Source organism: Pangasianodon hypophthalmus, chromosome 17, assembly GCF_027358585.1.
Source record: "Pangasianodon hypophthalmus isolate fPanHyp1 chromosome 17, fPanHyp1.pri, whole genome shotgun sequence".
NCBI classification, from domain to species: Eukaryota; Metazoa; Chordata; class Actinopteri; order Siluriformes; family Pangasiidae; genus Pangasianodon; species Pangasianodon hypophthalmus.
Window position 1 is genome coordinate 9,326,270 of NC_069726.1, and position 27,542 is coordinate 9,353,811.

The 27,542-nt window shown below is 39.8% G+C and overlaps 1 protein-coding gene across 2 annotated transcripts in view; it reads right to left on the minus strand.

Annotated features, from left to right (window-relative positions):
* Window positions 1-277: 277 nt before the first annotated feature.
* The window catches only part of smg6 (SMG6 nonsense mediated mRNA decay factor), a 40,001-nt gene continuing 12,736 nt past the window's right edge, over window positions 278-27,542 (minus strand). Inside the window, exons 1-19 of one of the 2 annotated variants that reach the window (XM_026927859.3) lie at window positions 26,728-27,041; window positions 23,651-25,940; window positions 23,344-23,536; window positions 23,077-23,187; window positions 22,566-22,672; window positions 22,355-22,433; window positions 21,437-21,547; window positions 19,370-19,582; window positions 17,249-17,310; window positions 16,634-16,779; window positions 16,373-16,489; window positions 15,919-16,078; window positions 14,428-14,641; window positions 11,821-12,000; window positions 8,035-8,202; window positions 7,809-7,953; window positions 7,480-7,703; window positions 1,785-1,866; window positions 278-1,622 (exon numbers count right to left, since the gene is read on the minus strand). In XM_026927859.3, coding sequence (XP_026783660.2) covers window positions 1,492-1,622; window positions 1,785-1,866; window positions 7,480-7,703; window positions 7,809-7,953; window positions 8,035-8,202; window positions 11,821-12,000; window positions 14,428-14,641; window positions 15,919-16,078; window positions 16,373-16,489; window positions 16,634-16,779; window positions 17,249-17,310; window positions 19,370-19,582; window positions 21,437-21,547; window positions 22,355-22,433; window positions 22,566-22,672; window positions 23,077-23,187; window positions 23,344-23,536; window positions 23,651-25,940; window positions 26,728-26,818 — 4,824 coding nt within the window. In that variant the 5' untranslated portion in view covers window positions 26,819-27,041 and the 3' untranslated portion in view covers window positions 278-1,491. Of the gene's footprint in view, window positions 1,623-1,784; window positions 1,867-7,479; window positions 7,704-7,808; window positions 7,954-8,034; window positions 8,203-11,820; window positions 12,001-14,427; window positions 14,642-15,918; window positions 16,079-16,372; window positions 16,490-16,633; window positions 16,780-17,248; window positions 17,311-19,369; window positions 19,583-21,436; window positions 21,548-22,354; window positions 22,434-22,565; window positions 22,673-23,076; window positions 23,188-23,343; window positions 23,537-23,650; window positions 25,941-26,727; window positions 27,042-27,542 lie in introns of those variants that run through there. The other variant, XM_053241059.1, reaches the window with a different exon arrangement.

The following is a 27,542-nucleotide window of genomic DNA, read 5'->3' on the forward strand; positions in this document are numbered from 1 at the left end:
TTATATTTTAATATATTTTATAATATTTTAATAATAAACTTGTGCTGTTTTACTTGCTATTGAGGTGACTGATATTTCCTTCTCTTCATCAATTTACTTATTTTCAAATTGCTTGACTGATCCACCTTTAAGCTTAATTTATAGACAGTGAATTAAATTTCTACCTGAGTCAATGATTTTCAGTACCAGAAGTGAATATATCTTTGAGAACTGGTCCCCCTATTGGGCAGTCTAAGTTTAAATTCAAGCATTCTACAAAATCAGGGACAAAAACATCAAGATTTCAAAAGATTTATTAAACCAAAATGAGAAAAAAACGAAAATGTCGTGGTTAAAGGTGTGGATTGGCTGCCCATATATGATAAAGAAGAAACTATGTTCAAGAACACTGAGCCCACCAAACTGAAATATCAGGTCACATGAAACTTCCTCACGCTATTGTTGGTGCTGCAAAACTCCACATTCTAAGGCAAACCACACTGTTTTTGTGACAGAGGCAAAAGTCATGTTACATCATGGAACATTTTTACAATACAACTACTAAAAAAACAAAAGTCATCCACAACTATTTACATGGCAAAATTATCATAAGCCTGTGGCTATCAAGTTAAAACATACTCATAAATAGTGTAATTAGCTGAGCATTTACAGTTTATTGTGATTTACTGCCAAACATAAGATAATGTTTAAGTGTTAAATTTTTGGATTGGACTGTTTTGGTTGTGTGTGTCTGTGGAAAAAACAAGCTTAAAGCAAAGTGAAGAAATTAAAAAAAAAAAAAAAAAAGAGTCACTAATGTCTTTAAGGCCTTGCAGGCTGCAGAACAGGAACAAAAGATGACAGAAACAAAACGTCTCATGTCTCTCTCTGCCCTGAACCAATCACATCACCCCAAAGTGGATCTTAACAATGGCTGTCAGTGGAGGACCAAAGTGATTACATCCAGGAAGATTTCCACTGATGGGGTCTGGTTTTACAGATCTCTTTCCCACCCCTCCTAATTAGAGCTACTTAATGTTCAATATTGATAGCTTACACGTATACTCTAGCAATTTTTTGTCCCACACACTTGCTCTTGCTTGCTCGCTCACTCACTCTCTTGCGCTCTCTCTGTCTCTCTCTCTCTCTCTCTCTCACACACACACACACACACACACACACACACACACACACACACACACACACACACACACACATTCCCTGTACCTTACATGCACAGGACCCTGGTCAGCTCAGTCTGTCTCACCATCTCAAACACTTTCCTGCTACTCTTTATGCATTGTTATTAAGAGGATAAAGAAACTCATCTCCGTGAAAATGAATTCATTCCTCATTCTTTGCTTTTTTTGTTAGTGACAAAAAAGCTTTGCTGATTTCCTCTCTCACAAACATACTCCCTCTTTCGCTGCCTCTGTGCCACATTCTTGCTCTCCACTCTGTTGCAGTGGAGGATGAGCATTGTTTTTACATCAGGAAGTCTGTACCCTTAGTTCAGCCCACTTTAGCCCAGCTCAGGAAGGCAGGGATGTCTCGAACTGGGACATTACGGGTTAGAGCTTTCACACGCAGATTACGGTCATCGGTTAGCAAAACCACTTCCCTGTGCAGGCGAACTGGCCCATCTGACAGAAAATATAATCATTTTTACACGTCAACACAGAAAAAAAAATTTCATACACTTCTCTAAAACAAAACACAAGCAGAAAACACAGCAACATCCTTTCTGAAATCCAACACTAATTGCACAGTGATGTTTGCTAGTTAAAGGGAAACTGATTTCTCACCTCTCTGAGCAGGCATAAAGTCCTTAGCCTTGTCTTGACAGTAATGCAGGCAGCAGGACAGAATCACATCATCATTGTTGCCCTGGAGATAAAAAGTGACAAAAAGAGGTATCTAGTTTACATTCAGAGTTTTATATTCCAGAAGTTTAGTCCATGGGAACACCCAGCCAGGCCATATTGTTGTTTCATCTCCAAACACACCCAAGAAAGGCAAATCAAGCAGTATGTATAAATTTGTGGGGATCAAAAATGTGAATAGGCTTGATTCAGCACTCATTCTACACAGAATAATTAAAATCCTAAACAGTGGAAAATGAAAAGTGCAAAATGCCAGTATTTTCTGAAACAAACCTTTTTGTTGGTATGCTTTGAGTATGCTTTGAGAAGAAATGTGAAATTTGCAGGTATGGAAATCTTTGATATAAACTTCATCAGAAATGTACATCATAAATCTGTCACAAATTCTGGAAGATCTGGGCACCTTTGTTGCTATAGCTGAAAAAAGGTGAAATGACCTAATGGTATTCAAAAGAAAAATCCACCCTGAACAACTTGCATATCAATATCATATTTACACTCACCGTCCGCTTCATTAGGAACACCTGTACACCTGCATATTCATACAGTTATCTGGTACCAACGACCATGCCACGATAAAAAGTCACAGAGATGACACTCTTCCTTCATTCTGATGTGTGATGTGAAACATCAAATTACCTGAATTTCCTGACTAATTAGTCAGTCATGTGGATGCATCACAAGCAGCAGTGCAATGCAAAAAAATCATGCAGATGCCGGCCAAGAGCTTCAGGAAATTCAGGTAATTTGATGTTTCACATCACACATGGTCGTTGGTACCAGATGGGCTGGTTTGAGTAAGTCAGACACTGCTGACCTCCTGGGAATTTCACACACAACAGTCTCCAGGGTTTACACAGAATGGTGGGGAAAAAAACTGAGTGAGCGGCAGTTCTGTGGGTGAAAACACCTTGCTGATAAGCAAGTTCAGAGGAAAATGGCCAGATTGGTTTGAGCTGCCAGGAAGAATACAGAAACTCAAATAAGCACTCTTTACAACCTTGGTAAGCAGAAAAGCATCTCTGAATGCACATCAAACCTTGAGGTGGATGGGCACTAATTTGCACAGAGATTTGCACAGAAGACCAAATCAAGTTCTACTCCTGCCAGCCAAGAACAGAAATCTGAGGCTATCATGGGCACAGACTCACTGAAACTGGACAGCTGAAGATGGGAAAAGACTGTGTGATGTTTTTTCCCCTAATCTTCAACTGTCGAGTTTGGGTGAGCCTGTGCCCAAGATAGCTTCAGATTCCTTGGCTGACAGAAGTGGAACCCAATGTGGTCTTCTGCTGTTGTAGCTCATACACCTCAAGGCCAATGTTTTGTACATGGTGAGATGCTTTTCTGCTCGAACTTTCCTGGCAGCTCGAACCAATCTGGCCATTTTCCTCTGACCTCTCTTATCAGCAAGGAGTTTCCACCCAGAGAACTGTCATTCACGCAGTGATTTTTGTTTTTTGCACCAGTCTGTGTAAACTCTAGAGACTGTTGTGTGTGAAATTCCTAGAAGATCAGGAATATCTGAAACTCAAACCAGCCCATTTGGTACCAACAACTATGCCAGAGATCACACTTTTCCTTCATTCTGATGTTTGATGTGAACATGAACTGAAGTTCTTGACCTGCATCTGCATGATTTTTTGCATTGCACTGCTACCATGTGATTGGCTGATTAACTGCGTGTATGTGCAGGTGTACAGGTGTTCCTAATAAAGTGGATGGTGAGTATAATCAGCAAAAGAATTATTTTATTATTAAAGTCTTACTCAATTTTTTTGGTTTAAACTTCTTACATGTTAGTCAATTTTCACTTTGGTTAATGGTTTCCTACATTACCCACCATGCTGTTTGACTGCCCATTGATAGTGGTGCTACTTTCATCTCAGAAATATTGCTAAGAAATATAATGTGACTACATATTACTAGTTCACGCTTTTGTTAACTTTAAGTTGGATTTTTCTAACGCCTTGCTGTCTGGATGTTCCAGTATGTGCATAAACAAGCTTCAGTTAGTCCAGAATGCAACAGCCAGAGTCCTTACTGGAACATGAAGGTATGACCACATCAACCCTATCTTATCCACACAGCACTGGCTCCCAGTAAAATTTTTCGCATTGATTATAAAATACTATTATACATCTATACAGATGACGATGAATTCCTTTTTGAGTCTGGTACCTCTGAAGGTTTCTTCCTCATGTCGTCTCAGGGAGTTTTTCCTTGCCACTGTCACCTCTGGCTTGCTTATTAGGTATAAATTTAAAATGTATATACTTCTGTACACACACACACACACACACACACACACACACACACACACACACAAATCAAGCACTTTATTAGGAACACTATACTAATACTGAGTAGGGCCTCCCTTTTCTCTCAAACAGCCTCAATTCTTCATGGCATGGATTCTACAAGATGTTGGAAACATTCTTTTGAGATTCTGGTCCATGCTGACATGTTTGCATCAGGCAATTCCTGCAGATTTTTCTACCACATCCCAAAGGGGTTCTATTGGATTCAGATCCATTGACAGGGAAGGCCACTGAAAAACACTGAACTCATTGTCATGTTAATGAAACCAGTTTGAGACAACTTTTGCTTCGTGACTTGTTGCATCAGCATGATGGAAGTAGCCAAAGGTGTTCTACTGGATTCAGATCCAGTGACTGAGAAGGCCACTGAAGAACATTGATCTCATTGTCATGTTTATGAAACCAGCTTGACAAGAATTTTGTTTTGTAACATGATACATTATCATGCTGGAAGTAGCCAATAGAAGATGGGTAAATTGTGGTCATGAAGGGATGCACATGGTCAGCAACAATAATCAAATAGGCTATGGCATTCAAGCAATGACTGATTGGTACTAACAGGCCCAAAGTGTTCCAAGAATACTTTCTCCATACCATTATACCACTTCCTCCAGCCAGGACTGTTGACATAAGGCAGGATGGGTCCATGGATTCATGCTGTTGGTGCCAGATTCTGACCCTACCATGTGTGTGCCTCAGCAGAAATTGAGTGTCATCAGACCAGGCTATGTTTTTCCAGTCTTCAGCTATCCAGTTTTAATGAGTCTGTGCCCACTGCATTTCTGTTCTTGGCTGACAGAAGTGGAACCAGACATGGTCTTCTGCTGTTGTAGCCCATCCACCTCAAGGTTCGATGTATTTGGTAATCTGAGATGTTTCTCTGCTCACCTCAATTGTACAGAGTGGTTATCTGAGTTACTGTAGCCTTTCGGTCTGCTTCAACCAGTCTGGTCATTTTCCATTGACCTCTCTTATCAACATGGAGTTTCCGTCTGCACAGCTGCCACTCACTGGATGTTTTTACTTTATTGCATCATTCTAAGGGTGTTTTTAGATCTGTAGATCTGTGCTTTGTTCCAAAATGGGGACTTAAATTGTTACAATGTTACATTCTCCTTGGCTCGGTTCGCTTTCACAAGGCAACGTTTCAAGGCGTACCAAAATGTGTTTATGCAAGTCGCATGTACGTAAACTGTCCTCCCATTGGTCAGAGTGCACCAATTCATGTTCTGGGGTTCCACTCATAGCAGTCATCCAATCAAGATGGATAGACAGCAGCTCCGCAAGCTTATTGTGGCTTTCTTTTTAGCTGTAGTTATTATAATTTATCAGCTTGAGCAGGAATCAATGTTTCATGATGTTTCTTGGTTCGGTTCGTTTAGACATATATGCACACAGCAATTGTGCTCGGGTTCTGCACCAAAACAATCGGTCCAAGACCACCTGAATGAGGTGATCTTGGCCCAACTGCAAACAAACTCCTGAGCGGTTCACCTGCACTTTTCTTTACACTTTTTTTTTTTTTCATTCTGATGTTTGATGTGAACATTACCTGAAGATATTGATCTGTATCTGCATGAATGTCAACATTTTTTTGATAATTAAATCACCCAAATTCAGCCAAGGAATAATTGGGGAACAGAATTTTGATTGTAGGACTCATGGTTCATGTGATACGGAACATATAACATTTTGGCCAATCAGGTCCATCTCTCTTGTCTGAGTAGCAGGAGGGAGTACTACAGACTGGGAAAGTTTCATGTCTTTAGGACTTAAAGTATGGTCTGCACGATTTGCTTTATGGAGGAAGAAGAAGAAGAAAGAAAATTCTAACAATTACAATAGGGTTCCAGCACCTTCAGGGCTTGGACCCCTAAATATAGCCACAAGTGACAATCTGGAGGGTCTAAGCAGTCTTAGCAAACATCATCCCACAGTGGACAGTCCCTGGTAATGTACACTGAACAATGAAGAGACCATACATGAACATACTTATGAAGTTGCCTTAACTCCCGTTATCATGAAATACTTTGAGAAACTCATACTGCCACACATCATTCCCAAGGATCTAGACAGCCATGGGTTTGCTTATCGAGCAAACAGCTCAACTGATGATGCTGTCTCACTTGCACTTCACACAGTTTTGACACATTCAGACTAAAGTGGAGCCCCTGTGGCTGTGAAAACATAAATGCGCTACAGTACACTGTCACTTATTATCAATGTGCAATATACATCCAATGGTTTTATATCAATGTGCAATATATACAATATAACAATACACAATATATTTTGCAATATAACAAAGTGCAATATACTCGTGTGCAATATTTGTATATATTTTACAGCGTACTTCTTTTGACCTATTCTTAATTCACTATTTTTAAACTCTTTAATTTTAAGTGTAATGTTTAAGTGTCCTTTGTTGCTCTCAGAGTTGCCACACTAAATTTCGTTGTATTGTAAACAATTACAATAAAGAATCGTAATTAAGTTTTGTGACAACAGCTCAATGGTAGTTATGTTATTTCAGCAGGCAATGATAATGCCTGCTGAAAGCTGACTGGAAGAAGGCGGCCATGTTTTTGAAGCAAGTAAGTTTTGATTAAAAATTCACTTAGAGATTAGTACACTGATGCAGCACACCAAATTTCAGCTCAGTCGGTGAAACAGTTATCTGGCCTTAGCTCAGCCCCCTATACATGACCATGCCCCAAGCTTTGCAGATGATCTCAGAATCTTCTCCTGTATATATGCCAATTAAGTTTCGTATGAATGCACAAAATCATTTATGAGTTACAGCTGTTTGAGTATATTAAGCTCTGCCTTCACAGAAATGATTGACATGATGGCCATGCTGTTTACAAATTTACACATGCTTTTGAGGTTCACACTCTCCTGAATAGTTTGGCACCAGGTTTGCGACAATCGATCAAATATCCTAGGACTAGTTCACAAAAGTAGGCTTTGCATATTGTGCAAATTAGCAAAATTTCCTCATGGCAGAACCTAGTGGATGGGGTCTAGCTGAATTTGGCAGCACCCAAAAAACAATTTTGAGTGTAGGACTTAATAAGGATTCTTATATTCCTTTTTAGTTCTTAACTTTTCCTTATGTACCTTGTCCTCTTCAAAAATGTAGATTTTGCAAACAATTATTTTGGTAAACAGTGATTCTACTGTAACCCTGGGAAAACCCAATACATATCAAAAAGAAAACATATAAACAACAACTGATACTATTAAGTACATGATAACTGTTATACTTTCAAAGCAGGCAGAGAACATGCACAGACCTTTTGTCCAGAGGTGTCCTCACTGCGGAAGGCAATTGACTCTAACTGGTTTCCCCTGCTGGTGAGTGCTCTCAGGCCAGGCTCTCTGGCCTCAAAGCCCTTTTCCAAGAAAGCCACAGCTGCTTTGGCACATTCCTGCACCAGCCTGGCATGAGCTGCTTCACCTACAGAGTCTACATCACGGCATTCTTGCCCTTTAGCCAAGCCATCCAGCTCTGTAATCACTGAGTAACATGCCACAGGGAAAAGATATACTTAGAATACAAAACCTTCAGTTATTATAAAATCTATATGGAAAATATAAAGAAAAAAAAAAAGTGCTGACTGACCTATCAGTGGTACCACCAGTATGTATGTCCCACACGCCAGCAGCTTTTTCAAGCCCTCCAGGTGGTCGATAAAGCAGTTGGTATCAGGGACAAGATAGAAAGGCCTGATCTCCAGCTCAAGCTGGCTTCCAGTTTGTAGCACAGCCTAATGTGAATGAATATACAGACAGTTACCAGGGGTTAAAATGAAAAAAAAAAAAATCCTTTTATTGTGAAGTTGCCACACCTTTATTTTGTCTCTCCGTTTCTGTTGTTCTGCCAGTTTGTGCACTAAAGCATAACGTCGAGCTCTCAGCTCTCGGATATCATTCTCATTTTCATGTTCATCCATCCCTTCATCCATCTCTCCTTCCGATGTGGACAGTGATGTCTCCTCTATGATCACACTGTTGTCCTGGAAAGCACATGTGCATATATACAGTTCATGCCGAAAGTATTGGAATGTCAAAGGCAATTCTTTTGTTTTTGCTATACACTGAAGACGTTTGGGTTTGAGATCAAAAGATGAATGAGGTGATAGATCAGAATTTCAGCTTTAAATTCCTGATATTTACATCTAGCTGTATTAAACAACTTAGAATACGGTACCTATTGTTTGAATCCACCCATCAAAAATACTGGAATATGTGACTGACAGGTGTTTCTTTTTGCCAGGTGTGCCCTGTTAGAGTGATTGTTTACACAATTAATAGCTCTGAATATCTACTCTTGGTTTGAGCACTGGGTTTTGCCTGTGAAGACTGCATTTGTTGTTAAAATGGATAAACCACTAAGTCCAGAGAGCTGTCTATGGGAGAAATGCAAGCCATTTTGAAGCTCAGAATAGTGGGAAAATCAATCAAAGCCATTGCACAAGCAATGGGCATAGCCAATACAACAATTTGGAAATGTCCTACAAAAGAAATAAAACACTGGTGTAACAACCAGACATCAAACAGAAACCTTGTGAGAGCTGTGAAGAAAAACCCAAAAACAACAGCCAGTGACATCACCAAAATCCTTGATGAAGGCCAGAATGAAATTCACAATGAAATACAGAGATGAGCCAAAAAAGTTCTGGAAACAAGATCACCAAAGTGATGGAAAGGCCAAAGTGTGGAGAAAGAAAGGATCTGCTCATAATCCAAAACATATGAGCTCATCAGTCAAGCACAGTGGAGGTAGTGTCATGGCTTGGGCTTGCACGGCAGCTTCTGGAATCTTTATTGATGGTGTAACTCATGATGGTAGCAGCAGAATGAATTCAGCAGTCTATAGTAATATTGTAGGTGCATCCCAAACTGCATACTTATGCACTATTCTACGCCATTTTTTTTAGTATAAATAGTGTGAGTAGTGTGTTCACACTAAAAATTCCAACAAGAAGAAGTGCACTTTAAGTACCCGGATGATGCACTTATTCAACCAAAAAAAAAAACAAAGTGTGGAATGTTGGATACTTCATGCACTCAACAGTCACAGCTTTGCTGAAGAGGGGAAGAAGAGGGAAGCTCTGTTGTTTGGCCCAATTTTGCTCAGAATCCAAAAAAAAAAGAAATCAGGAATCAGGTGTAATTCAGGTGTAATTACTACGTTTTGCCTTTGTGAGGCACTGTGCTCCTTAAATGTTTACAATGCCAGTAGCCATAACCACAACCACAACTTACTATGTTGTTTTTGGATTGTGCAAACAAAATTTGCCTGTGGACATGATTACGCCTCCGTGACTGGGGTCATGTTGGGCATAAAACAGTAAAATAAAGAAATTCATTTTCGTTGACTCTGGGTATTCTGCTAAAGTAAGTGGCGTCGAACACACTTAATGCGACGTCATTTGCCATCGACTGGGAAATGGATTATACTTTGCCTTAGTAAAAAAAACATTCCATTTGAGACAATACTACCCTCCTAAAATACTGCATAATTTAAGTGAATAGTGTATGGTATGTCATTTGGGACACAACTTCTGTCTGCCAATATACAGAGAAACTTATCCATTCTAATTTGGAGGAACTTCACATGCAGCAAGACAATGACTCAAAACACACTGCCAACACAACTTCATCAGTGGAAAAAAGTGGAAGGTTTTAAACTGGCCAAGTCAATCACCAGACTTAACCCAATTGAGCATACATTTCTCCTCCTACAGAGAAGACTGAAAGGAGAACCCCGTCAGAACAAATAACAACTGAAAGAAGCTGCAGTTCAAGTCTGGAAAAGCAACACAAAAGAAGAATGCAAGTTTGGTGATGTCACTGGGTCGCCGACTTGCAGTTATTGCAAGCAAGGGATATGCAACAAAATATTAAGTGTTATTTACTTGAGTGGTATGTTCTAAGTTATTTAACACATCTACATATAAAGAAAATGAAAGCTGAAATTGTGACCTATAGTCTTGCATACATCTTTTGATCTCAAACCCAAACGTCTTCAATGTATATCAAAAACAAAAATAATCTGCCTTGCCGTTCCAATACTTTTGGAGAGGACTGTGTGCGCTTATATATATACACATACATACATGCATACACGTACACACACACCAGTCAGCCGTAACATTAAAACCACTCACAGATGAAGTGAATAACACTGATTATCTCGTTACAGTGGTACCTGTCAAGGGGTGGGATATATTAGGCTGCAAGTTAACAGTCAGTTCTCAAAGTTGATGTGTTGGAAGCAGGAAAAATGGACAAGCGTAAGGATCTGAGCCAAATTGTGATGGCTAGACGACTGGGTCAGATAATCTCCAAAACAGCAGGTCTTGTGGGGTGTTCCCGGTATGCAGTGGTTAGTACCTGCCAAAAGTGGTTCAAGGAAGGAAAACCGGTTAACTGGTGACAGGGTCATGGGCACCCAAGGCTCACTGATGCTCGTGGAGAGCAAAGTCAAGCCCATCTGGTCCGATCCCACAGAAGAGCTACAGTAGCACAAACTGCTGAAAAAGTTAATGCTGGCTATGAAAGATGTCAGAACACACAGTGCATCGTGACTTGCTGCATATGAGGCTGCATAGCCGCAGACTGGTCAGAGTACCCATTCTGACCCCTATTCACTGCCGAAAGTGCCAACAATGGCCATGTGAGCATCGGAACTGGACCATGGAACAATGGAAGAAAGTGACCTGGTCTGATGAATCACGTTTTCTTTTACATCACTTACCTGGGGAAGAAATGGCACCAGGATGCGCTACGATAAGAAGGCAAGCTGGCAGAGGCAGTGTGATGCTCTGTGTTATGTTCTGCTGGGAAACCTTGGGTCCTGGCATTCATGTGGACGCCACTTTTACATGTACCACCTACCTGAACATTGCTGCAGCCCAAGGCAGGTTGGGTCCATGGATTCATGCTGTTGGTGCCAAATTCTGATGGTGTGAGGCATACCATCTGTGTGCCTCACCAGAAATAGAGATCCGTCAAACCAGGCTATGTTTTTCTAGTCTTCAGCTGTCGAGTTTTGGTGAACCTGTGCCCACTGCAGCCTCAGCTTTCTGTTCTTGGCTGACAGAAGTGGAACATGACGCAGTCTTCTGCTGTTGTAGCCCATCTGACTAACGTTTGACTTGTGCATTCTGAGATGCTTTTCTGCTCACCACAATTGTACAGAGTGGTTATCTGAGTTACTGTAGCCTTTCTCTCAGCTCGATCCAGTACCGCCATTCTTCATTGACCTCTCTCATCAACAAGACGTGTCTGTTTTTTCTTTATTGTACCTTTCTGAGTCAACTCTAGAGACTCTTGTGTGTGTGAAAATCCCAGGAGATCCTAGTTTTATAAAAACTGCACCAACAATCATGCCACGGTCAAAATCACTGAGATCACATTTTTCCCCTAGTCTGATGGTTGATGTGAACATAATCTGAAGCTGCTCGCCTGCATCTGTATGATTTTATGCATTCCACCACTGCCACATGATTGGCTGATTAGATAATTGCATGAATGAGTAGGTGTATAGGTATTCCTAATAAAGTGCTTGGTGAGTGTTTAGGTCTATAGATATAGGTCTATCCTGATGGCAGATGAGTGTTTCTAACCTGACATGGCTCGTTGGTCTGTGATTGGGTCTTGTGCTCAGCTGATTGGCTGGGAGTGGCCAGCGATGCTATGGAAACATACTTCCCTCCTTTAAAAGCGAGCAGAGGCTCTTCCTGGCCACAAAGGGCCTCAAGGAAGTACTTCAGCACAGTCACTCTCTTACAGTCAGCTGCCATGGCCTGCAAAAACCAAGAAATAAATGTTTTATCATGCAAAATGCTGACAACAAGTTTAACATGCTCTGTGACTGAATGTGCTTTCGCCTATAGTAAAAACGAGGCAAACAGTTATTTTTGTGACAAGAGTGATGCCCTGTATGTGTGAATAATTATGACTTAACAGTTGTTGCAACAGCCTTAAAATGGTCTATGCGAGTGTGTGCTTTCTGTCATAGTAAACACATTACCTCTAGTGCTAGTGCTGAATACCCTGTGTGTGTGTGAGATTCCCTCATATAGCACTTCACCAAACAGTGCATCTCACCACACCAACTCAGCAACAAATCCAAAACTAGAGCTATCTGTATCCAGGCTCCAAGTAAAAAAAAAAAAAAAAAAAAAAAAACAAAGCCAAAAAACACAAGAACTGTGCATCTGGCTGAATCTCAAAGGTCAACATGTATGAGGGCACTAGGTAGGGGGTTCAGCTCAATTATGTTGTAGTCTATGCAGGGCACAATAAAAGTGATTAGAAAGCCATTTGGGATTTGCCCTAAAAGAAGGTGGATTTTAGTTGGCTCATGAGGAAGAAATATCAAGCTAAATTTTCAAGCTATATAGCGGTAAGAAAATGTTAGTGTGGGAAAAAATTAAAAATGAATCTGAAACATTAAGTTTAAAACTGCGATTGTGCCAAGAACAGCACTGATTCTGCAACCATTGCACTCAAGCAGCGCGCCACTATTCCTGTGCTGTGACATCAAGCACACGATGGTACTTTTATCACAGTGAGTCATGGGTTAAGAAAGTATTCAGACACCTTCAGTTTTTGCACACTTCATTGTGTTACAGATTTAATTTAAAATTGATAAAAAAAAAATGTTTGGCCATTAATCTACATATAATAATGCCTAATTACGAAGCAAAACATGTCTTTAGAAATTTCTGCAATTTTTTAGATCTTTGAAATCTTTGGATATTCAGAACCCTGGCTAAGGGACTTCAAATTGAGCTCAAGTGCATAGGCCTGTCACGATCATTACATTATGGACTTATCGTACGATATACGGACATGACCTCGATCATTTTTGCTGACCTCGATATTGCCCAATGTGTTTATATGCGTGTTTGTCACCAACATTTTAGCCATTCGGGCTGCTTCTGTCCTATTGTCTGCTCTAGGGCTGTCAAATTAAAATTTGAACTTCGAACATTCATCGAATTTAAGATAAAAATACACATTCAAATGCAAAAACTGTGTGCATTCGAATTCAAGATGTGTAGCAAGCACTAGCACCAATTTTACTTAAAACATACTGTTGAAAAAAATGACACACGATATTAACAAGCCAATATAAGCCAAGATGATAACAAGATATTAAGATGATATAAAATGCACTAACAATGTTTTTGAAGAAGAAAAATCTAGAAAGAGTAGTTCTAGTGTTTCAAATAATCCAGTCATAGTCAATAATGTTGGGGATTGAACCGCTTAAGGTGCGTGAGCTGAAGCTGAACAGTGAATGAACACTGGTAAACTGAAGCGCTTCACTAGTGGGTTAATTAACTCATCCAAATGCTTCCTACACGTGAGATTAATCAGACATATATACAACATAAACATAATATTACAACTTCCTTCTGCACAGCACTGTTTGGTTTGTATTTATTCGTTGTGCCCTCTTGTGGACTGTTGATTTAAAAATGTGGCATTTTTTTGACTTTTCAATTCCAGTGTCTGAATATTCTTAAGAATGAAAAGTTCATTGCTCTTTGAAAGGGTGTACTTTCAAAGTGGCATTAAATGATCTTAAAATGACAACAATATAATTTATTGTCCAATAAAAGTAGTTATTGTGACAGGCCTACAGGTGCATCCCATTTGCTTTGATTATCTTGCAAAGCCTTGAATGGAGTCCACCTGTGGCAAATTCTATTGATTAGACATGATCTATAAGGCATGCACCCATGTGTATAATGTCCCAAAATTCACCGTGCACATCAGATCAAAATGCATGCCATGAAATCCAAGGAACACTCTGAAGATCTTGTCAAGCTCTTTTATACCATCATCCTTATAAAACCCAACATATTTCCAAACGTCAGCTTTTAAAAAAAAAGAAGGTGCTGGTTTCACTTCTTGCCACAAACGTTCCTTACTACTTGCCTTCTCCAGGATCAGCCGAAATAAATAAGAAAAAAAAAAATGTAAATCTCTTTTGAAAATTGTCTTTAAACATGATTGCAGAATCTTTCAAGAAAGCACTGCAAAGCATTGTACAAATGGTTATTTCCCCCACCCCTAGTCTGCACTATTTTTAGCTCCGTGTGTATGTCCAGGCTCAGCCTGTGTGATACATGGGCAGATACATTGGTATGGTGGAAAAGCGCTAATAATAAACATGATGCTACTGGTGTTACAGTGTGCTGCAAGCAGGTCAGACTCACAGTATCTGACTGGGGCTCAATATAGCATGGCTCTTGTGGAGCAGCCAGTAAGGGGACAAATCCAGCTAGCATCCTGTCCTCCTCCAGCACCAGTAGTCGCAACTCATCACTCTCTCCATCCGCATCTGCCTTGAAGAGTGGAATCTCACCATGATACACAGATGCCAAAGAATTACACAGGTCTGCCAGGCACTGCCACACGTCAGGACTGCCACTGAACACACACAAATACAGTAGAATTGCACACCCACTATTGATTTATCACAAATCATACAGACCCATTTTCACACACATGATAGATTTGTCATAAATAATATAGTTTCACAAAATTTAGTGTCTTATAGGCAAGTGTTGATATAAATTATGACTGTCAAAAGTGCCATAAAAATGCCATAATTTATTAAAACAGCCACAACAATGTACTGATGCAAATCATTATTTTTACTGTGATATTTCTATTTTTCCCTGATCATTGTCTGAACTACAGTGCCACAGGTCAGAATGAACTCTCTTGGCTACTAGTAAACTATTCCTTTCAGATGAAAAAAACCTTTTAATAAGAGTAATAAGACCTTCATTTTGTTTATGTAAGTAGTTTAAATTAAATAAATGTTTAATGAAAGAAAAGATTTTAGTGATGCAATTCCATTTAACGGTGCCTATAACCACTAGCTAGCTATTCTAGAAAAAACATAACCAGAAAAGAGATTTTGCAATGTACTGTCCAAAGCCATGACATAGCCTACTCAGTTTGAGTTGTATGGAGGTTTTCAAAGGTTAAGTTCACAACATGTGCAAATATGAAATTTGCATGTTAAGCAAGTATAAGAGATTAGATGTTAATCAGCTTAATGATGGGTTATACTTATGTGTTAAAAAACATTTGTGCCGTGACCCAGAGAGGGGGTTTATGCGCAAGTTAGCATGCAGCGGCGCAGTGACAAGCTGACATGCACACCTCCATAATACCAACAGCCCATCGTACATATCTGCATTTTGATATTGTGACAAGATGTTGTGAGCTTTTCAGTGTGATATTACCAATATAATTCTTTAATCTGGCTGCAAACCTTGCATCGTTCTGATGCAGAGCTATAATGAACACAAAGCATGCAGAAACTGCTAATGTGTAATAATATATGGGAGAAAGAAGTGTCTCTACTAATTACTAACTCTGTAATAGGGATGAATAAGGATGCTTCAGCATGCTTCAAGTATCTCTTCAGGAACAGATCAAACATGATCATGCTAATTTCAGGTGCTGAGGTTGCCTTTGCACAGAAGACGACAGGGGATGATGTATTCAAGTTTAGCCCAATCTATCACTATCTATCACTGTTTATGTAAAAAAGTTGAAATGCTCTCTGTCTCTGTTTTATGACAGCTGACATGGTCTCTGTGAAAACATTTTGTGTGTTGAATTTTTCAATATATTGAATAAATGATTACTGAAGCATGCATAGTGTCTGTATAGGTGAGCAACACACTCACTCAAAATTGCACGGAGGAGGATTCCACTGCTCTGGGTGGCCCAGCATCCAGTCAGACCAGACTTTGACACTGGGCAGGAGCTCTCGCAGGTCAGTCGTAAAACTGGACACTCGCACCATGGGCTCCACTTCATCATCAACCTCCTCCAATGGTATAGGCTCTGACACACAGACAAATAGTTACCACAGTCTGCCCCTTCCATAATTCACCACTTTAGACGCACTTCGAATTTATGCAAGAATTTTCTGACTTTATTTTTCTTGTGCTTTAAGCCAGACTTACAAACTTTAAGTAAATCTTTACTAAAAGTAGCAAGAGCTTTCTGAAAGAAATATTAGAGTTTTTTATGCTTAGGTACTTGGTAAGTCATTTTGATTAAGATTTTGAGCGGATACTGTTTGAATTTTGATTTGGAAATTAAGTGGAATTGTTAGAATGTATGATCACTGGTCACCTGCAGGTGTTTCTTTAAGAAGTTCAGTGCAACGCTGCACCAGTAGCCCAAACATGGCCAAACCCAGAGAAGTAGACTGTTCTTCCAATACTGAACGAGCCTCTCCCTGCCCTTTATCTGAGAAAGACATATCAAGGCAGAAAGTGGGAAGACAGAGACATAGACATGCTTATAATCATCTGAACACATGTACAGATGTGCACTTGAACAAGCAGTAAAATACCAGTTGATGTAAGTAGAGTGGTTATGGTGTGGGCATACCTCTGGTCTGAGCATAATGAACGGTAAACATGTTGACTGTAATGATCTGAAGCATGCGTGTACTTCCCAGAGGAGAGGGGCTATGCTGGAGGAGGGCCCTGAACTCCTCCAACATGCGAGTGGCCACAGCTGGGAAGCTCTCCATCCTACCAAACCAAGAAGTCATAACCATGAGATTTTAAGGCCTTAATACATTCCCAAGCTAGCAAGAAAAGGGGAAAGAAAAGAAAAGAAAAGAAAAAAAAAAAAAAAAAAAAAAAAAAAAAAAGGAGCCAAGAAGGAGGAGAAGAATACAATGAACATGGCCAAAATGAACTTCAACAGATCATGCCAATATTATGCCAATCAGAAGTCAAAATAGGACTTGAGGTTTTGGTTATACAAAAAAAGTAATTTCTAAAATGTAACAATATTTATTTCTCAACAGGTCCCAAATGGCTGTGGTTCAGTTTTATGAGACATGTTAAGCAGCGTTCCTATATGTCCAATACACTGAGATAATTTGTCTTTTTCATTAAAGTCCACTAAGTTTATGATGACACAAATCAACTTGTTTACAGGTTAGTAGACTTGTGTGTGAATACTGCACAACAGAGACATACTGTAGCAACTTACCCTACTTTCGTGAAGAGCTTTCCATGAGTGTGAAGAAAACTCAAGACAAATCTCTTATTGAGCTAGAAGAACAGAGAACGTTGGTTAAAATGGGGGCAATGGCACCAATATGGCACTGTTGCCAGGCAATGGCTTAACACAAGATCTCAACTTCAAAGATGAAACAGTTTTTGTACATGCATACAAACAGTGATAATGGTGCAAATATAAACTGCCGTATGGTCCAGTGCTGCCTAAGCCAGGCCCTGAAGATCCACAGTCAAGCACACTTCAGGGTTGGTGACAACAAGTTCTAAGGTTCTATCAATATTTACACTGCTAAGTAGCCAAATATTTTATACCACCAGTGCCAGAAATCATGAAGCTTGGGCAAGAATAAAAATGAAGTGATTAAACCAGTTACTAAAACTATTATATATATTTTTTTCATTTTATGTGTTGAAAAAATTGTTCACACAATGTACTTTTTTCATGCTTTCATTGTGCTATTTTGAGTTTTAAAATTAATAAATTGTGCCACTGCCCATGGTTTAATGGGTAAACTCACCAAGGAGTTGTCTTCTTTCATTACAGCTCATTCTGTAAGTAAGTGGAGTTCCTACTCCACTTACTAATTGTACTGACAGAATCAATGAAAGTGAAAAAACACAATGTGGCCTCTCCAAAATTGATTAATACAATTAATCGATTTACAATGTCATGTGTATATTTATTATTGCTCTCAAATACCTTTCCATAATTTTTCAGCGTATTTACACTCTACAAACACGTTTCAGGACTTACAGCTCACACCTGTTTTTGGCAAATTCCGCCCTGCGTTTGTTGTAAGTTTGTAGTTACGAGTTCTGAATACCAATGTGCACAATTTTGATATTAATTCTCTTTATTTGTGCTTAACGTTCACTGCCATAAATGTCATGTGTTAGTCATGTGTAGCTACTTCCAGTGCATGGCTCAGGAACAACTCTGCAAGTGTGCACATGCAATCATTTTTGCAATCGTCTATAGCTACAGCTTCACTAAGGCTTGAACCTATGTAATTATATGTAGCGGCATAAAATTTACACATTAAATGCATAAAATTTACATTTTAGTTTATGTTTATAAAGGAATATTTGTGATGTGCTTATTGATTCTGGTGCAAATATTTTGGTTGGTGCTCTATTTTATTTTATTTTTTCCTGTGAGACGTTAGTGGCTGTGTGCCGTGCTGACATCACAGGGAACAGAATTGCTAGTCCAGTTACAATGGCGTTTAATACGGGAAAAAAAACTTCAACAATCTGGCAAGACCCCTAAAAATAAAATGAAAAGATCCTCTTTTCTCATAAATGTCATTTGAATGAGAAATCCAACATAGAAGTAGTGGAGACTGCAAACATGGGACTCCAGTGCAGCTACAGCGCTGAGTTACAACAGAGATGCAGATTGGCTATTAAGTGAGCTACGAGACAACGATTTTGTGGATAGTGGTATTAGCAGGTAAATTAAAGCTTTGGAACCTGGTCTGTTTGAGCAGAGTGTACAGATGAGGAGGTGAGAGAGTAAAGGACTAAAGCATAGATGAAACAAGGGCTTATTCCCACTGGCAATACTATCAGCAGAGCGTTGAACTGCACTGTAGGTAATCTGGGAAACCGCTAACCAAATTGAAAAGAGACCAACATATCAAAGAGAGAAGTCACTGAGGTTGGATTTTTCCTTTAAGATGGATGAAAAGTGAGAGAGGACAAGGATACTGAGTTCAAGTGTGTCTGTTTTTTGCACTATGTGGAGCCGTGCAGAAGGTGTTATTGAGCACAAAGTTCTGCATGTGTGTGTGAGAGCTGTGTGCATACCAATGTAAAGAAAGCATATACAGCATATAGACAATCACCCACACCAAACACAGCTTTAACATGCAGGGGGGCATAAAAGACCAGTCATGATTGAACACTGGCCCTATGTCTATTACTACCATTCTTTCTCTCCTGGGATTCAGCCATTTACTTAGCTTAAAAACAGTCCTTGTAAGGTTAGTTTAAGGGCAGTTTAAGTTAATGGTTCATATGCAGACACTGTGTATCTGAACACATGGACTAGAATTTAAGTGAAGGTGTTTAGATTGGATGCAGCACTCACATCACTTGCACTCAGTGCCCTCAGCCCACCATCTTGCTCTGAGTCTTTGCCAGACTCGCTGCCTTCAATGCGAGATGCCACTCCAGGATGCCCAGAGGGGCGTATCCAGATTTCTACCCGGGTGGCATCCTGACTCCGAACTGTTCCATGCCCCCGTGGGCCACGTGTGCCACTTTCCATATTCTCCTTCATTCTGCGCTCAATCTGCTCAGCCTAGTGAGAGGAAGAGTCACAAAAGGCAATGAAAAATGTCACTGTCCTCAAGTTGTTTTTAATATCAAATATTGTAATTATTTATGATAATATAATTATTTGTGCTACATGATATGGACACAAAACCAGACATGCAAAGTGGTGTTTGAATATCTGGTTGGTGATATGATGTGCAACACATGCAACACATTAAGACTAAAATATTTTTAAATAGATAAATACCAATGTCATAACATTAATGTAAACTATAGGCTACTTGAAAAAATATTAGGCCTATGACTCAACACATGCTACCAACACATATTCACACAGAAATGTTTTTTTAATAGGCCAATCCCAAATGACTTCCTGTTCACCACTTATGCACCTTGTTTGCACTATGTAATGCACTGTGTAATGAAAGGCGTTTCAGTCACAGAGAAAAATCTAAGTCAAATTAAATGCAGTGAAAGTACATTTCCGTCTTTATATACTTACTTGAGGTACTTTAAAAATGAATTCCCCATTAAAGCTACTCTTACAAGTACAATTTATTTACAAAACAACCTTTTTACGTGAAACATAGGACTGAGACAGTTATCACATTTAAAACTGAACAGGTGACAGAGATGCCTCTGCTTTCCATGACAAATGCTTATAGACATAAAATATATTCTCTTATAGACTTTTTATAGCCTTATAAGATATTCTCTCTGCTCACTTTTTTCAGACCCCTGGCCTAACAGAACTCATCTAGTTTTAGTTTAAGAGCTAGAGTTTTTGGCTGTTTTCATTCTGCAGTACTCTAATGTCACTAGCTGCGTTTACATGGACACTAATAATCCGATAGTAATTGGACTAGAAGCACAATCAGATTTAAAAAGTCACGTGTAAACACGTCAATCAGAATCAATTGGCCAAAACCGATTAAAATTTCATTCGGATCGTAAGGGGTGGTTTAAACCTTTTCTAATCCGATGGAGAGGACATGTAAACACTTCATCAGATTGAAAATGAAACCAGATAGTTCTGCGCCTGTGCAATGACGTACAAATCACGAAATGACGTATGACGCTCCTTGCCTGCGAAGTGGTGCAAGACGACGTTGTCCCACCAGTCCTTGCTTCGGACCCTCATCCACAGACGCCTTGTTCTGGGCTCGGGAAGGGGCATTTTAATTGCTTGATAAATACATGCAGTACCGCACAAAACATCACTCGCTCGTCGTCTTCTAATTAGCAGCTGAAATAGGCAAATGTTAAGTCTGCTTTTTAAAACGAAAAAAGAAGCAATGGCAAGAGCGTGGCTGCTAGTATCTGCATGTTGGAACGGCGGGAAACATGTATTTGTGCACTGTGCGCATGTCAGAAGATCAAATCCGATTCTGTCATGTAAACGCGCATATCAACCCGATTACTTTATTCAGCGTTCTTGTAAACACTGCAATCGGATTAATTAATCTGATTGATTTCATTCCAATTGAAACAGAAAGTGTCCATGTAAACGTGACTGCTGTCACAAGAGACCTTACTGCTGTTCCTGGGTAAGGCAATTTGAATGGTGCTATTATTTTGGCATTCTGTTATTGCAAACCTTCGTGATGTAGTCACTGCATTTACATACACATATACATTTACATATTGCATGCCCTTATACAGAGTGACTTACATTTATCTCATTTATACATCTGAGCAGTTGAGGGTTAAGGGCCTTGCTCAAGGGCCCAACAGTGGCCCTTGGCGGTGTTAACTAGTTGACTAGTTTGGGCCAGGTACTAAATAGAGGGCTTGAAGGACTATCAGTAATGGTTAAAGAGCTTTTAGGTATTTTGTAATATAATAAATATATTTGTTACAGTGTCCAAATGAACCTAACCTTGCGCTTGGCTTCTTCAAACAGACTCATCAGGCTCTCCTTGGCTGTGAGGATTGGGTTGCTGGCAGCCAGGCTACGCATGTAGTAATACACAGCATCCAGCTTCCGCTTCTACCAAGGGGAAAGGCAGTGTGTGTGAGTGAGTGAGAGAAGCAAAATATATGTTAGTAATAAAACATGACAGAGCGTGCTATTATAGGAAGATTTGAGAATTTGAGAATCAGATTTGAGAATTAATAAGAATGCATTATTTTCATATAAAAGCACAATCTATAGTGTGTCACTCCACATATACAATAGCAATTTGCCAATGATTACATTGTTTAACTTATTAATGAATGACACTTCTCACGTTGTAATGGTTTATAGTAAGGCGTAATGTTGTGGAACGTTTGACAGACAAGTTAGTTCCTGTTCTCACCTATATTACAGCAATAAACAGTTATTCATTCACCAGCCTCTCACTCACTCACTCTCTCACTCACTCACACACAAACGCAAATTGTAGCCTTTCATTTTACCAAGAAAATGGTGAAAAAGGAAAGCTTGATTGAGAGGCTCTTTCAATAAATGTTAATTTATTTAATATTTTAATATAAATTAATTCAATTATGAGAATTAATTTGTTAAACAACAGTCTGTTTTTAAATTAGTTTATTATTAGTCTTAGATTATGTGAAGCCTCAGCCTCTGTCCCTGTGTTACTACAGAAACAATAATGTATTAGAGCACATTAATAGAAAACTTTTATTACTATTAAAATGAAAATAATGCACACCTTCTGACCAATCAAATTCATGCATTCAGCTGCACAGTGGTATAAATATTGGTATTAAAAATTGTGTATATAACATAACATACACAAAATTAAAGCTTTAGCACATGTTTAAAAAAGGTTAAATGTAAATGTGGTCTCACTGTGTACACTGCTAACACAGCAAGCTGGTTGTATGGTCGTCCATTTTTTGGTGCAATCTGCTGCGCTTTCAGGTACCAACTGTTAAAAAGAACAAACTATTTAAAACAGCCAAAATGGGATACACCCAATTATAGAGGAAAAGTTCTGAAAGTAATCTTACTAAGAAAGATACAAAGATATAAGCAGAGATTATGATGCAAAACGACTGACCTGCGTGCTTTACCATAATTAGCAGAATCATTTGCTTGTTCTCTGTATCTTGCGACATCTCCTTGACAAATCATACACCGCTGGGCACTGATCAAAGCATATTTCACCTAAAATGAACAGCAAAATTTCTACAATTTGTGATCTAACACAACAACAGTTTATAGGAGACAGACCTTATAATACAGAATTGATGATGCACATTTTCTGACCCTGAAATTGTGTGATTTATAAATAAGAATGCTCAATTACAAATTGCAACAATTTGCAAGAAAATGCAGAGATTCCTGTTGTATTCAAACAGTGTACAAAAAGCAATCTCTGCAATTTGTTATGTTTCTCATTTGTTGACTGTATTACACTGTGCTTTTTTTCTAAATATCATTGTTGGTCAATAATATTGCCAAACAAAAGCAGAATATTGCTGAATTGATAACCAGATTTATTTTAAGTTTAAAGACATGGGGAGGAAGCATAAGCTTTGTGAGTTAACACTGGAGTTGGAGATATTTACAGTCTTCCGTAGAGGTTTTGCACGTATTGCCATTCCATCCATGTAGTCTTCTAGTTTAAACTGGAATACAGTTTGTAACTTCAACAGCAGTGAATCAAAAAACATTGCCCCCTAGAACACAAATAGGATGGACAAATGAGCCACAAATAACACAAACGCATCATCAGGATTCCTGTTGGAACATGTATGGAGTATGAGAAAATTATAGCTCTCAGCAACAACAAAAAGCTCAAGAAATAAACCTAGGAAAGAAATTAAGCCATGTACCTCTTCCAGTATGGTTAGAAGCATGGCCCTGATCTGGAGAGATGTATCTGAATCCTGGTTCTTCAGAAGTTGTCTGAATCTCTCAATGACCTGATAAAACACATTCTTCCACAGTAACTGGTCCACATTCTGTGTGTCAGAGAACTCGATGTCTGTTAGAATTACACTCTCATACAATGTCAGGAGCTCAGCTCTGAGAGAGGAAAAAGGGCAAAAATTAGGCTAACATATTAGCAACACGATCCTATAACTTGCTTTTCACAACCCATTCTTTACTATTTCCCACGTGTTATCAGTCCTTGTTTACCTCAGCTGGGCCATCCTGTCTAGTCCTTCTCGACTAAGTCGTTCCCTGGACAGCAGGTTGCTGAGCTGGAGTTCCTGGCTGTCAGTCATTCGAAGAAGTTTACTGAGTTCCCCTCTTGTCTGTACCTCTGTCTCCTCTGGGCTAAAGGTGATGGCTGTAGATGGGTAAACTTGACCACTGTGTCCATACACTCCATAAAAAGGTGCCATGCCTGTATTCTGGAACATCCCATTAGGGCCAGGTAACTGATATGGGAGCTGATAGGAATAGGTGTAGCATGGAGGTGTGTTTGAAGAGCTGGTTGGTAACGGGTAGCAGTAAGGGTTGTCAGAATTCTGATATTTGTAGTAAGCCATGGTGGCAGCATGTTGGCCTTGAAAGTCCTCCCCCTGGTGCACAGGAGGGCTCCCAGCAGCTTCATCATCAGTGTCCAGAAAGTGCAGTGGCCCATATCCTCCTTGATGCTGCAAGTACAGTGGCTGTCGGAGAGATGACTGCTGGGATTGTTGGCTGCCTGACAGAGCTGGTTTCTTATCAGGGTTATTAGGGTCCCACAGCCGCCTAGTACTTCCACCACGACTTCCTCTTCCTCTACCTAGGCCTATGCTGCTTCTTGCCCCACACATAAGCCGAGGTCCAGGTTCTGAGGACGTGTTTAGTTCAGTGTGTGTTGGGAGTACCAGAATGCCTCTTCCTCGGCCTCTAGGACTTGGATTTTTGCACTTGGTTTGGTCCTCCCTGGTTCCTGAGGCTGTGCCAGACTGCCTGTCCAAAGAAACTCTCAAGACTCCTCCTTGACCACCAATCAAGGCTCCTCTCAATCCTCTGGTATTCCCTTTTGATGTTCTACTGTCATTCTTATCTGCTTTGGCTCTAACTCCTCCTCTTCCATCTCTCTCCATTCCCTCATTCTCCTCAAAGGAATCTGTGGACGACATGTCTTTGGCTGTCCTTCTTCTTTGCCTGGGCTCGTATGCCATGGCATGGTCCACCTCCTCTATCATCCTTTCATGAGACTTATGCATTGGCCCTCTTTCTCCCACCCCACATTCTGCATTAGACCTGTATGTTTCAGGTTCTACTGGCCCGTCCATGCTGGTACCACTGCTGGCTGAACTTGTGCTGTAGGTCCGGTTTCTAGGCCGTCTGATATCTGATTTGGAATAACGCTTTGAATAACAGTTGACTTTGCTAGGTTGTGTTCCTTGAGCTGTTCTGCACCTATCGCTATCACTTTCTATTGGCTGACTGCCTCTGTGTTTTTCTTTTTTCAAGTTCTGGTCTTGACTAACATTTTTTCCTTTCACATCCCACTGAAATCTTCCTTCTACCTTTGGCTCACTGTTTTTCTCTAGCTGGTGTGTCAGTAAACTTTTTTCGCCTCCCTCTCCTTCCTCTCTCTTCGCTGAAGCTTGATTGGACCCTCCTTCCCTGCCCCCTCTGGACCTTCGTTTTTCCTGTTCCTTCTTCTTCTCCTTCACTTCACCCGTTCCTCCTTCTCCTCTTCCTGTTCTGTTCTTAGAGCCCTTGCCACTTACCCTTCGTCTTCTTCTACTACTATTTTCACTCTTCTTTTCTGCATCTACAGCTGTGGGGCTGTTGTGTTTCTCCACTTTATCAGTTATATTGTTAACAGTGGGCTGATCATAGTTTGAAGAAGACACGTCTAATCTCTTTTGTTTTCCCAGCACCTGTTTTTTCCTGCCTTCTTTGACTTCCCTCCCATTTCTTTTTTCCTCTTCCAGATGTATATCCCTGCATTTTTCAACTAAGCCCATCAACCCATTACTTGTAGTATCATCTGCCTTTACCACTTCTTGTGATACCTGCTCTAACTCCTTGGTTAGGCCATAGTCTCTATAACCTTGTCCCCTTCGCCCACCAGGCTGGTATATCTCACGATCAGGTTTGCGCAATTTCCGTAGTTTTGGAGAACCAGTTGTTCCAGTGCTTGATAGTTCACTACTTTTAACAGTGTTCCTCCTGGCATGTTGACGATTGAAAGATGCATTACCATCATTACAGTCAAAATCAACATTGCTCAGTTCAGACTGGCAATCACTGCTGGTGAATTTCAGGCCTGAACCTGGTAGAGAGCTGGCAGACATTTTAATGGCAGGATCTGACACAGACTCCTCTGAAGCATATGCAGGTTCAGTGGAAATTGCTAGTACGTCTCCTTCACATCTATCCTTGCATCTGCGTGTCTGTGCTGCGCCAGGATCGTACCTCTGGAGGTCTGGCCTTTTCCCCTCTCGCTGACATTGTTTCTTACTTCTCTTTTGCACTTCTGAGGAAAAAAAAGAGTGAAAGTGAAAAAGTTGTTGGTATAATGGGCTACTTAATTTCGCTCATTCAGTTCATTGCTCAGTAATGTGGTATGAGAAACTCCAAGTGCATCATCTATGGGGTAATCATTATACCCGATTTATAATAACATAGCAGATTACACATTTAAAAAAAAAAAAAAGTAAAAACCTGTTGCTCACACCACCTCTAAGCTAGCTATATATCTTACCAGTGTTATTACACTGAATTCTACACCAACTCAAGTATATACCTATCTGTTAGAGCTAAACAATAATCGTGGCATTTCACTGGCTAACCGTATGGCACAATCTTGCCGAAAAGTTACCGCTAGTGCATGGACTGACCTGACTAAGTTCAGTTAAGTTTCTATCTACTTTCTTCCACTGGTGGATATAATTAGCAAACCCAAGCCTTACTTTCTAATTCAGGCAAATACAAGTTCATGATGTGTCTGCTGCACCGTGCTCGGCTGCTGAGAGCTAGCTAGTTACTATGTAACTACTTGAAACAAGCTTGTGTGCCAACAGACATTTTATTTTATTGTGACAAAAACATAACTTTTACCCAAAAACATCCACTAACGTTACACTTTTAGGCAACACGCTACCAAAAACAAACAACAGGTTATTCAACTAGCAAACAGCTAGCTTGCTGGCTAACATTAGCTTTAGCTACTCGAAACTGACCCAAGGTGTTTTGTTTAACTAAGTTTGCGACTAACTCTCTTTAACCGTATTCCACCAGCACACCTAATAGCACTAACTAACCTTTCAGGTTGTCTCTAGATGTAACAATACTCGACGCCTCTGCTCGTAGCTCAGCCTCAGAAATTCGTACTCTGTCCAGTTCGTCCGCCATTTTCGTCACCACGAAACACAAACATTACGGCGTCCCGTCAGGGTCAAACCTTCACGCGCGCATGATTGACGAATTAGGAAAGAAAGGAAAAAAAACACAACAGGGAAACGAACGAACAATAAACTTTTATAATGCTACTTCTAGTTAGGCTTATTAATAACTCGTTTCATGGCTGGATTTGAGCTGGCACTGATTCTGGGTGAGGTGAGCCCGTCACACAGGCATACAGCCACTTACAACACGCAGTCTCTTCAGCTGCTGCCTCAACTGATTAACGGTCAAAAATAATTAGATATAAAATAAAATTACTGGCGATTATTCATATTTTCAACTCATTTGGACCTAACTGTTCTACCAACATAATAATTTTCATGATTTCCATAAAACGTCTAGTTTTTAAGTTTTTTTTTCCCCACACAGTAAAATATGGCAAACGTATTAGCACCCCTATAACACTACCTTCCAGTACATAAGTGAGGAAACTCTTAATCTGACCATTTCATGAAGGGTGCAAATAATTGTGGAGTTGGCTGCATGTACACAGCTCACGATAGGCAGTCTGATTAGCTCGCTATTCAGCTTCATCATATTGCAGTGTTGCTGATTATAACTCACATCAGACATTTTACTCAAAGATGTAGAATTTTACAACTATGTGTGTAGAATATGCAGTATTTTATATGCAGTGTTTTATTTTGTTGTATTTGTGTGTTTTTTTATAAAA